The 12,523-nt window shown below is 50.8% G+C and overlaps 1 protein-coding gene across 2 annotated transcripts in view; it reads left to right on the plus strand.

The window, feature by feature from the left end:
* Positions 1 to 12,523, plus strand: part of RASSF2 (Ras association domain family member 2) — a 48,616-nt gene that overhangs the window by 13,268 nt on the left and 22,825 nt on the right. For both annotated transcript variants that reach the window (XM_063139379.1, XM_063139378.1), the window contains exons 2-4: positions 5,604 to 5,695; positions 8,371 to 8,446; positions 9,752 to 9,903. In XM_063139379.1, the coding sequence (XP_062995449.1) occupies positions 5,637 to 5,695; positions 8,371 to 8,446; positions 9,752 to 9,903 (287 nt within the window). In that variant the 5' untranslated portion in view covers positions 5,604 to 5,636. The remainder of the gene's footprint in view (positions 1 to 5,603; positions 5,696 to 8,370; positions 8,447 to 9,751; positions 9,904 to 12,523) is intronic.

The following is a 12,523-nucleotide window of genomic DNA, read 5'->3' on the forward strand; positions in this document are numbered from 1 at the left end:
GGTGTGTTCTATGAGCACAGTCAAAAAGCGTGTCTGAAACTTGTATTTCCCCACACTTTGTTCTCATTTTAGCAAGGAAAATATAGAAACAATCACATGACACGACTATCATTACTTCGAAACACTGAACATTATTTTATTTCTTGGCACATATATATCTCACCCTTCCTCCAAGGGGCCTGGGCTGGCATCCACCACCCCCCCCCCGCCCCATTTTATCATCTTAACAGCCCTGTGCGGTAGGTTAAGCTGAGAAAAAGTGACCGACTCAAGAACACCCCCCAGTCAGCTTTAGGCCCAAGTGGGGAATTGAACCTGTGTTTCCCTAGCCGTAGTCTGACATTTTAATCCAGGGATGGGAAACCTGAGCCCCTCCAGTTGATGTTGAATTACAGTTCCCATCGTCCCTGATCTTGCCTAGGCTGTCTGGAGCTGATGGGAGAAGGAGCGACATCTGGAGGACCACATGTTCCCTACCCCTGCTCCAACCACTACACCATGTTAACTCTCTGTGTGAACCTTTGAAAGGTGCAGGAATGTCCTGTCCTATGCCCAGAAGCACCTCTTGTTACTGATAAGTGTATTGGGGCGGTGGTGGAGGACCAAGAAACAACGTGGGAACGGACTCTTGGTCTCTGGACCACCAGTTCACGTGATGCATAATTGCCATATGGAATCCAGTAGCGATGGCCGCTGGCTAAAATCGCTTTCAAAGAGAAATTAGACACACCAGTGATCCTCCAGATGATATTGATCTAGAACTACAGATGTTCTTGGACCAGCCCCGGCCAGCATGGCCATGGAGGATGAGTGCAACAACGTTTGGAGGATCTCAGGTTATACTGACGTCTCCCCAATGAATCTTATTAGTGGCTATTAGCTAAACGGACCTCCCCCCTCCCCCCCCCCCCGCACATGGAGAAGTGTGTCATGGAGACCCAGATGTTTGGGACAAATGAGACGAAGCACGGGTGAAGGCCGCCTGCCTTGTGAGCTGCATTTGGGAGCAGGATGTTAGACTGGCCACCCCCAACTTGGTACCCTCCAGATGTATTGGATTACAACTCCCAGCATCTCCCAGCCAGCTTGGGATGCTGTGAATTGTAGTTAACACATCTGGGGAGCGTCCGGTTGAGGAAGGCTGTGCTAGCTAGACTCCATGTCTACTCAAAAGAGGCAGGGTGGGGTAGTGGTTAGGGTGTTGGTCTGATCCGGGTTCTAGTCCCCACTCAGCCATGAAGCTCAGGGGGCAACTTTGGGCCAGTCGCGATGCTCAGCCTAACCTTCCTCACAGGGTTGTTGTTGTGAGGATACAGTGGAGAGGAGGAGAATCTAAATATAGCAAGTAAATAAGCCCCATTGAATTCAGTGGGGCTTTTCCCCAGGTTCGTGGGTCTCGGCTTGCAGCCTAAATGAGTCTTTGGTGTGATCCTCTTCGTATCTCCATGTTTTTGCTTTGTGTTTAGCTCAGCCGGTTCTAAAACGGGATCTTTGGGGCGATGCTTGTTTGCACATCTGGCTGTGCTCCCCCCCCCAACTGTTGAAGTGGATGTTGGCAGTGCTCCTTGCAAGCAGCCTCCCTGGAGGCTCACTAGAACATCTGGAAGAGGCCAGAAGCTCAGCTGTGTCTGCTGGCAAATGTGTCTGGCAACTGCAGAAGAGTTGTTTTCAAGGCGGGCTTTTGGGTGGGACGTGTGAGCTGAGGGTTGTGTTTTTTTTAAGAGGATGGGAGATCAGAGTGGGACATTCTTTCCAAGGATCCCTGGCTGCTTTTGCAAGGTCCGAACCTCTTTGCGCCCACGGGATGCAGAAAAGCGGAATTCCCGAAAGGTTCAAGGACTTATCGTGATGTGAGAACGCACCTTGATGACTGGGAAAAGCAAACACTGCTCTGCAAATGTTTGTCTCCTACCCCTGATAGATGCCTTTGATGTCTGTTTAAAGGGAGCCCTGCACCCAAGGATTTGCCGTTTTTCAACCCATACATGCGGTTCCACTCCCCTGCCCTCTCAACCCTGATCTTGGAAGCCACGCAGCCCCCGCCTAGCCCTAAACATGGGGCGGACCAGGCAAGCCGTGGAAGATCCAGGCCTTTATTGTATTTTATATCATGTTTTTATACTATTGTAGGGTGACCCTATGAAAAGGAGGACAGGGCTCCTGTATCTTTAACAGTTGCATAGAAAAGGGGATTTCAGCAGGTGTCATTTGAATATATGGAGAACCTGATGAAATTCTGTCTTCATCTCAACAGTTAAAGGTGCAGGAGCTATACTAGAGTGGCCAGATTTAAAAGAGGACAGGGGACCTGCAGCTTTAACTGTTGTGATGAAGAGGAAATTTCCCCAGGTTCCCCATATATACAAATGACACCTGCTGAAATTTCCTTTTCAATACAACTGTTAAAGATACAGGAGCCCTGTCCTCCTTTTCATATGGTCACCCTATACTATTGTCTTATACTTTGAATGGTTTTAATTTCTGTGAATCGCTCCCAGAGTGTCGGCTATTGGGCGGTATAAAAATGCAATAAATAAATAAGTGCTTTGGAGGTCGGGGCCTTGGCACTGCAGGAGAGTTTGCTTAACCCCTTCCCCATGTAAGAGCACAGTCCGATGCATAGCTGGCTGGGGAATGCTGGGAGTTGTAGTACTGTAGTGGTGGGGAGGTACAGATTTATTTCTGTCTAAACATGCATCAGATTGTGCCCCAGGTCTCCTACTTAAGCTGATTTTAGTACTGTGGTGGTGGGGAGGTACAGATGCTGTGCCTGTCTGTCTGTCCCCCGTCCCCCCTGCCACCACGAGGAGGAAGTAACAGCTTTGGGGCGAGGAGGAAAAGGTTAAACACCCTCTCCCCAGAACACCACTTTATCCATTTTCAAATGAGCAAATCCAAAATTGTGGGATGTCCCATCTGACTTGGCTCCTAGTTGCAGGTTTATCCCATCCTCCTTGGCACTTTGCTGTTCACCTCCCCCCCCCCCCCGCCTCGGTCTCCCCAAGCCCCTTCTCTCCTCGGTCACCCTGCAGCACCTGCCTCCCACTCTTTTTCTCAATCCCGTGTGATTCCCACCCTCCCTTCGTCAAACTGTCCTTCCACTTCCCCTGTAGAAGTTGAGCCGATTTTCCGCTTTCCGTGTCTGAGATTGTGTCTGAGCAGTTTGTGTGGCTATTCTGGGACATCGGAGCAGGCACAGCCAATCTAAAGCCTTTGCAGGTGTAGAATTGTATGTGTGTATAGTGCCAAGACATTGTGCAAGAGCCCCTGGGGTATTCCTCTAGGATCATGTGGCTTTTCATTCGTTTGCCTTCTTTGCTCTTTTCAACTGCCCAGTAACTGAAATTCTTGAGCAGGGTACAGTACAGTTGGCACTTCCAGAACAGCGGCCTGCCACCTGTTGAGGCTGCTTCCATGGTCAGGTCGGCCTCAGGAGGGGAAAATCCAGATGCTCCTCCTTCCATGCATTCACCTGGGGCCCAGTCTGCCAGGAAGACCCCCTGTGCAAGCCTTAGGCCCCCTTGGAGTGAATGAGAACAGCTCAAGGACACGGTGAGGGCTGTGCTCCGTATGGCAGAGTGAGGCAAACAACTCAAGTGGTGAGTGTGGAAGGCCTGAAGGCAGCAGTTTGCCCCTGCCACTCCCCGCCTCTGGAGCTGGTGTCCCAGTGGTGTCGCTGGGCTGGGCTGGCTCTCTGGCCTAGTTGCCTTTCCTTCCCCCCCCCCCCCCCCCCATGTGTCAGAGGCAGCCCCAGGCTGAGCATGCGGGTGGAGCGGCAGCAAGCCCAAGCCTTGCACTTTCAGCAGGCGCCATGCATGCATGCGTGCACATGCGCGGGGATTTCTTTGCTCCCGTGATGCCTGCCGGCTCAGGCACCAGGCAGAGCCGGGAGCGAGTGGCGTAGGGGTGTTGGGGGACCGTGTGGGCTGCCCTTGATGTGGTGGAGGAAGCTGCACGGTTGCCAGTGTGGAAGTAAAGGCTCAACTGCCGATCCAGCTGGCCTCTGCGCAGGGGATGACCTGCATGCATGCGCGCGCATGAGGCAGCATCTTAGCCTTAGCCTCATGCAGCGAAATGGGGCTGGCCTTGATGCCCTGACAGGCAGTGGCTTGAAGCTTCTATGCCAGCAGAAGGAAATGCACAGTAAAGCAGCTGTGCTATCTGCCCTGTAAGGGTGGTTATGAAATCCAGTAAAGCCAAGCAGGAAATGCAGAGTTTGGACAGCCGTTCTGCTGGTCGGTTGTGATATTATTAGTGCTTCTGTTCTGCTCTCCCCCTTCTTTTTGGAGAACAATATCTGGCGGAAGCCGGCGTTGGCTTGAAACCTCTGAGCTTCCTGCTTTGCGTCTTCGAAAATAGCAGGCCTCTGTCTTGGGGACACCTGTTGACTTACAGAGGCCAAAACAGAGTATTCGTCCCAGAGATTATGTCCAGGCTGCGCTCCCCTGGGAGCCCAGCGGGGGGGGGGAGCGTCTCAAATGGAGCATGTGATCATAGAAACAGAATCCAGCGTTTCAGAACTTTGCCGTTTTGCAAATGCAGAGGTCACATTTCTAGTCCTTGCGGCTGCAAAAAGATGCTTGCCAACTGTACGGGCGACGGCTGCTGAAAGGTCCAAAGCCAGACGGACGAGTAGCCTAGCGAGACTTCCGGGGCGAAGGGCTTCCATGCTCTTTGCAGCCCTTTCCCCTGCTCAGCCATACGCAGAACCAGTTCTGCCACCGTATTTTAAAAGGCAGAACACATTGTGGAGAATAAGGGGAATTGCAAAATGGGTGTAATCCAGAGAATGGGTTCACGTTGCAGGTTCCAGCTTTTCTCGGCGCAGTATTTTGTTATTCAAATCCCACATCCAGGCAGTCCCAATTAAAGAAAGCAAATGCTACAACCAGTACAGAATATGCAAAGTAAGCACGTTTTGCACGCACACACACACACACACACAGAGTTTTGCATCTTTCCTGTTCTGCACCTCATGGGCGGGGTGCACGCTGGCCTCTGCAGCCCCCAGAGAGTTGAATTCAATGATTGCAGGAGGCATTTTAGCTCTGCTTTTTCAAGCACCTCTTCACCATCCTAAGGCTTAGCAGCTTGCCTTCTCTTTCAGAAGAGAAGACGAGATTCTCAGAAAGATAAACTCTGTGCTTAGCCCCACGTTCTGTGCGCCTGTTCTTTTTCCCTGTGGAATTGCAGCGGTTGCGCGGTCCAGATCATGTCTCCTGTAGCTGAAGGGTCAGCGGCTACGTCCCTGGGGCTAAGCTGAGCCTGAACCCGGACCTCCCCTAGTCCCCAGTCTAGGGGATCAAGAGCTGCAAAGAAAGTTCTGCAGAATGCCAAACTTGGCACCAGGCAGCATTAGGGGGGAGAGACAGAACGATGGCCCACCGCCCTGCGCTCCTTTCTTGAAGCGGCCCGTCAGAAGAAAGGCCCGGCCTACCCCTCTCCTGCACCTTTTGACTTTTCTGTTCCAACTCATGTATCCAAAGCCTGCAAATTGCCATTGAATCAAATGACCTCTAGATCAGAATGTTCTTTTCACTTATCTCAGAAAAGAGAGAAGAAACGCACAACAGATCTCACCCCTTCTCTTTCTTTAAACACAGGCCTCTGTTCCGAATGAAAGACCCTTCCTAAAGATGGACTACATCAGCGAGGCCTTGCTGGTCCCTTGCGGGAAGGACAAATACATCTCCAAGTAAGTCGGTGGCTGGCCGGGGCGGGGGGGTGGGGGGCGCCCGTCCGCGGGAAGCAGCGCGAATGGGCCCGGGGGGCAGGAGTAATGCAGTGTTTTTGGCTTCCTGGCAGCATCTTTCCCCCACTTGGGGCCCAGCATCTGGCCCAGCACATCTAGAAGGCACCAGGTTGGAGAAGGGGTGGGCTACAGGAAGATGGCCGGGTCGCACGCAGACTTGTCTGGTTGGAAAATGAATTGTCTGGATAGAGGGATGGCTTCCGAACTGCGTTTGGGGGAGCCTTGGCGATCCCTGGAATCTTTGCGGGGGGGAGTCTCTCGCTGGGAAAGCAGTGGTGGCAGACGCGCTTTGCTTGCAGGACGTCCCAGGTTCAATCCCCAGCGTCTCTAGGGAGAGCGAGGAAAGGATCCTGCCTGAAAGCCCCGGAGAGCCCGCTGCTGCCAGTCAGTGTCCGGCAATACTGGGCTAGAGGGACCAAAGGCCTAACTCAGTAGACGGCAGCTTCCGTGTTCCTGTGTTCTTTCTGGGAGGAAAGCTGATGCCCAGCCGATGACCTCAGAAGGAACAGGGGAAGCTGCCTTATCCCGAGTCAGGCCTTAGCCCAGGGCTGCGGCTCCTCGGGGTTTCTGGCAGGACCCTTTCCTAGCCCTGCCTGGAGATGCCGGCCATCGAAACAGGGACCTCCTACTTGTAAAATGGGGGTTCTGCCAGCGTGCTACAGCTATAGCCCATTGTGCAGTGAGCTCACGCAGGGGGATGGCAGCCTGTGTGTAGGGCTGAGTGCACTATCAGTGCCCACAGAGCAGGAGCTTAAGCTGGCGACTGACGGATCCGTGCCTGAGGTCTCCTCTGCAGCACGCAGGGGTTCCATGGTTGCCCCCAGGGCTTCCTCAGCAGACGCACAGAAGGCAGAAGACCTGAAAGCCCATTGGCTGAGAGCAAAGGAGCTGGAGAAGGATTCCAAGAAGTTGCTCTAATTGAGAGGCAGGCAGAAGGGAGATCAGGATCGACTGGTGGATCTCTGGAAGATTGGCAAGAGATGGGCAAAGATTTCTGTCTCCCAATGGATTAGCAGTAGCAGCGGCAAAACAACCCTCCTCCCAAATTACACCACTAAAATGAAAAAAAGCTTTTTTTGAGGGTGGGGGAAGTAGGGCTTGGGTGAGGAGAGACTGTGAGCTCCATTCAGTTCTGGCATGCAAAAGAATTCCTTTTTGGTGTACGTCAAAGGGACTGTGCTGAGAAACCGTGTTCTAATTACTGTTTTGATGACACAGTAACTTGAGTGTGAACGCCACTACTTCTGTTGCAAAAATGCACCACGCACACAAGAGAGAGGTCTCCGTGGGCTTGGAGGAACCCCAAGGTTTGCGGAACTACAAAACGTCTTTAGAAGAAAACAACGAGGGCCGATGAGGACTGGGCGTGCTCAGGGGCCCTGGGACGCTGTCCGCGTAGGGAAGAGGAATGGAAAACTGGGTGGGATGAAGAAAGGAAGGGAATAAAACCACCCCTAAGCCCACAATTCTTTCATTCTTTGGCTGATTTTCTCCAGCTCTGATGGGGTCCAGTCATCACAGGTATGAGCCCGAAATGTATAGCATGAATGAGACCAATATGTAGAGGAGGCAAGTTCCCAAAGATGCTCACAGGGCAACACCACTGAAGGTTCACACAGTTGCATGTTGTGTGAACCTTCAGGGATGTACTGAAAAGCCCTTAAAAAGAAGGAAATGAGGAGGGCCCCTAAAAGAAGCAGAGATGCTAGTGGATATTTGAAAGGTGTGTGCGAGACGGTATGTTTGCAGCAGAAATCCTCTGCAGTTGGATTTCCAGGGCTCCCTGGAGTCATGTTGCTGCTCCAGGTAGTTCCGGTGCCCAGGCCCCCGTCTATACGACAACGGGATTGCTCCTCATTAAATATAAACCCAAATTTTCGTTGATTCAAATCTAGGTAAAGAGCACAGCAGCAACAGCAATTTATTTCCTGAATTATTATTTTTTATATTGCAGTTATAAGTTCTCATATATGCATATACGATGGTATGATGCTGTGGAGTAGAGACGATGGAAGCTATAAATTTTTATATGCGGAGCTCCGCAGATTCTTATAACAGACAAAGTGGGAACGGGGGGGGGGGGGAAGGAATGAGGCAGCAAAATCGATAGGTGGGAAATTGGCCAATCACGTTGTCAAAGCTCCTCCCACATGTCAAAATGCGATTTAACTCCTCCAAAGACACATCACCATAACGCGGTGCAAACTCGGACGTGATTGAAAAGTCGCGTTAAATCGCAAACGCTAATATGCGCATTATCGCGTTAAAAACCCGGCGCTACGTTGAATGGACGGCTGCGTCATGTGTCCTGAAATGCAAATATGCGCATTTAGGTCGGGGTAAAGAAGCCGTATAGACAAGCCCCAAGAGGCTGGCTCCAAGCTGCCTCATTCCGGCCGCCAGTGTGAATTGGCCTTGAGCGTGGCTAGAGAAGGCGGTCTACGTGTGAGGTTGGGGAGATGGTGGGTCCCCAGAATACGGTGCCATTGGGGCGCCTGTGTTTTTAAATCCACTCTGGGTGTCAGAACCCTGCTTGTAAGTGCCAGCTCCCTGCTCACCAGAAGAGAGAGTTTCCCATTTGCTCCCTTCTAACTCCTCTTCCACTTCCAACCTTCTAGACATGAACTGTTGTTACACTTGAAGACGTACAACTTGTACTATGAAGGTCAGAACTTGCAGCTTCGGCACAGAGAGGTAAGAGAGAGAGAGAGAGAGAGAGAGAGAGAGAGATTCCTTTTCCAGAGACAGATGGGAGAGGATGTTACCTCCAGGGTGGTTTGTAACGCATGCTTAAAAGGGATAAGGCGCTGCACGCGGGCGATCGGGACCCTGCACCCCAACACAGCAGAACCCGTCAATCTGTGCAAATTATGAAAATACAGCAGATGTGTGAGTGTTTTTTTTTCTTTGATTCTTTAAATTTTAACAAAGAATTAAAAACATAGTAACAATAACACGCACAAACAGCACAAAAGGATCTAACACGTACTTTTCTCACTGGCATTGGCTTTTTATTATCTAATCTCCAGGATGACAATGTACAGTAGTGTCCATTTCTTTGGGCCATTCTAATAAAACGTAGACCGCTTTGATCACGTGAGGAATCTTTCCAAAATAAAGAACAGGAGTCGGCGGATGAAATGGGGGAGGGGGGGAAGACACTTCATTGATGTGCGAGAGAAATGGAAACCATGTGACCGAAACCCAGTCCAGTTGGACTATGCTTCCAATTAGTTTGCTGGGGTCTTTCAACTTTTCCGCAAGCGTTATTTGCGAAACGCTGCTCTCCAACAGGCAGCCTGCCCCCAGCTTCCAATTTCTTACTGTTTCCATTCTAGCCATAGAGAGCACGAATGAAATGTTATTGTTGTGAAGGATTCTGGGTTGTTGTTTTTTGGGGTGTGTGTGTATGTGTCTAAAAGTGCTGATCCAAGCGGGTGGGCAACGTGTAGCCCTGTAGATATTGTTGGACTGCAGCTCCCAACGTGACTCACCATTGGCTGTGCTCACTATGGCTGATGGGAGTTGCAGTTCAACAATATTGGAAGGGTTGCAAGTTGCTGTCCCGGCTCTAAGAGGATGGGCTCCTGCAGTGGAAGCTGGTGGCTCTGATGTCAGTGGGGCGGTGAATCCACTCCGAGTTTCAGTCAGAATTCTAAAGGCGCTCTCCAAAGTGTGGAGAGCCGCTGCTGCCAGTCCGTGTTGGCAATATTGAGCTCGATAGATCGAGGGTCTGATTTGGTATACGGCAGCTTCCTGTTGACTGATTGATTTGATTTGTACCCTGCCTTTCCACCAAGAACATGGCACTCTCGGCGCCTTACAGTCATAAATGAAATAATTAATTGATCAAAACAATAAAATCAGTATTATTGATTAAAATCATAAACAAAGTTCCTATGACCACGGGGATAGCTGTTGTTTTGTACAGCATCCTTGTAGCAAATCAGTTTCTGAACCGTTCGCAAGTGTTTCTCTCTGTCTCTCTGTGTCCCACAGGAAGAAGGGGAGTTCATTGTGGAGGGCTTGCTGAACATCTCCTGGGGGTTGCGCCGGCCCATCCGCTTGCAGATGCAGGACGACAACCAGCGCATCCGGCCCCCGCCTTCCTCCTCCTCCTGGCACTCTGGGTGCAACCTGGGAGCACACGGGTCAGTACAAAATCCAATGCCCTGGTAAGATGGGTGAAGGACGATTGTAAGAATATAAGAACATAAGTGGCCAGTCAAAACACCTTGGGAGTGGAACTTTCTGTCTCATAAGAACATCAGAAGAGCCCTGATGCTGGATCAGACCATGGGTCCATCTAGTCCAGCACTCTGTTCACACAGGGGCCAACCAGCCATCAGCCAGGGACCAACGAAGCAGGACGTGGTGCAGCAGCACCCTCCCACCCATGTTCCCCAGCAACTGGTGCACACAGGCTTACTTACTTACTTACAGAGAGCTTTGGCTATTATTAATAAATAAATAAATAAATAAATACTGCCTCGGATACCAGAGGTAGCACATAGCCATCAGGACAAATAGCCATGGATAGCCTTCTCCTCCAGGAATTTATCCAACCCCCTTTAAAAGCCATCCAAATGGGTGGCCATCCCTACATCTTGTGGTAACGAGTTCCATAATTTAACTATGCGCTGTGTGAAGAAGTGCTTCCTTTTATTTGTCCCGGATCTCCCACCCATCAGCTTCCTGGGATGACCCCACGGGGTTCTAGTATTTTGAGAGAGGGAGAAAAATGTCTCCCTATCCACATTCTCCTCACCATCCATCATTTTGTACACCTCTATCAGGTCTCCCCTTAGCCTCCTTTTTTCCAAGCTAAACAATCCCAGCTGTTGTAACCTGCCTTCCTAGGGGAGATGCTCCAGCCCCCTGGATCATTTGACTGGCCCTTTTCTGCACTTTTCCCAGTGGATTGGGATGAGTATGACATGATGTCTGGGGCGGGGCGGAATCGTGGAACCTAGTAAAAATAAAATGGGGGACATGTTGATTTCCTGAGTACTTGGTTAGAATTATCGTTAGTTCTACAAGAGCTGGGTTCAAGACCTACCTTTGATGAGATCTCCCAATGGGAGTGGAGCAAGCCAGGGTTTTGCCTTGCTCTGGTTCCTCTCCTCTTTTCCCTGCTCTCCTTGGATAGAAAGTAACGTACAGCCATCTCCAAGAACAGCCACCGGCATCGACAATTTCCCAGATAAGCGTTTCAGCGCAGACCAGACAGTCTAAGCACCTGTGTCATTTTGGGCTCAATTCCTTCTGCTTGTGGAACACTGTAATCTAAATGATCACCGGTTGCGGGATGAATGAGAGTTTCCTAAGGAAAAAATGACTGTAAGGGTGGCATTAGAACTTCTCTGGAAAGGAGGAGGATGCCTTGGGAATGCTCAGTCAATTCTGAGCTTCCCAGAGTTTGTTGCCTGCTGCTGCTGCTGCTGCTGCTGCTGCTGCTGCGAACGTGGCACCGATCTGTTTCACGCATTACACAAAACACAGCGGTAGAATTCTGGGTGGTACGAAGTCAGGGTGGAGAGTTGTGCTTTTGAATTTACCTCCACATTTAAATAAAGCTCCGTGCCTGTAGAAAATCAGCACGTCTGAGAAGCGCAGCTCTTTGTGTCAGGGATGGGCAGCTTGTGACTCTGCAGATGTTTTGGCCTACAGCTCCCATCAGCCCTGGCCAGCACAGTAAATGGTAAGGCATGATGGGAGTCGTAGGAGAAAGCATCTGGAAGGCCAAATGTTGCCCAGCCCTGCTTTACATGCTAGTTGTGGTGGGAGGGGGCAAGTCCCCGCTTTATATGCTAGTTGCATACTACGTGTGTGTGTGTGTGTGTGTGTGTGAGAGAGAGAGAGAGAGAGAGAGAGAGAGAGAGACTAAATGTTGAAGCACCCACGCCTGATTTTATCCCTTCTTCCTGCATAATGTGTTGAATTATGTAAATGTTGATATTCTGTTGTGTATACATAAATGAGTGTCTGAAGTGGGGATGCCCAGAAGATCCCAGGGGCTACTTCCACAGACAGACAAAATGAATGTTGCCTCCCCACCCACCCCGGACTTGCATACTTAGCCAGCTGCAGTTAGTCTGCACTGGATCTTGATCCGAAGGCAGTTTATTTATTTATTTAAGCATTTTTATGCCGCCATCAGCCAAAAAAGGCTCTCACAGCGGCTTACAAAAGTATTTCTTGACAGTCCCTGCCCACAGGCTTACAATCTAAAAGACATGTCACAAAAGGAAAGGGGATTGGGAGGAGGAGGAGTGGGGGAAAGGAAAGCAAATTCAGGCACTACAATCTTAGTTGCAAAGTTCAGCAGTGAAAGTTGGCAGCAGCAGGGAGGGGGCTCTCATCTGGAGCTGGACCCAGGCACGATGGAGAGGTGCCTGGCTGCTGCTTCCTCCCTCACTGGTGGTCTCTGCAGAGACAGTTGGTAGCAGGAGGAAGGGGGCTCTCAGCTGGAGCTGGACCCAGGCACAGTAGAGAGGTGCCTGGCTGCTGCTTCCTCCCTCACTGGTGGTGTCTGCAGAGACAGTTGGTAGCAGGAGGAAGGGGGCTCTCAGCTGGAGCTGGACCCAGGCACGATGGAGAGGTGCCTGGCTGCTGCTTCCTCCCTGTGTTGTGTTCAGACCCTTCAGATCCTCTCTTGGCTCCAAAGCCTGCTTGGGGCTGAAGTAGACTCGTAGGGGGCACGCCCTGATGTTTTCCTCCAAGTGTGTGCATTTTATCCCGATGTGGTCTTTGCAGGCGGCCCGTCTGGAC

The sequence above is a fragment of the Elgaria multicarinata genome, chromosome 12 (genome assembly GCF_023053635.1).
Source record: "Elgaria multicarinata webbii isolate HBS135686 ecotype San Diego chromosome 12, rElgMul1.1.pri, whole genome shotgun sequence".
NCBI classification, from domain to species: domain Eukaryota; kingdom Metazoa; phylum Chordata; class Lepidosauria; order Squamata; family Anguidae; genus Elgaria; species Elgaria multicarinata.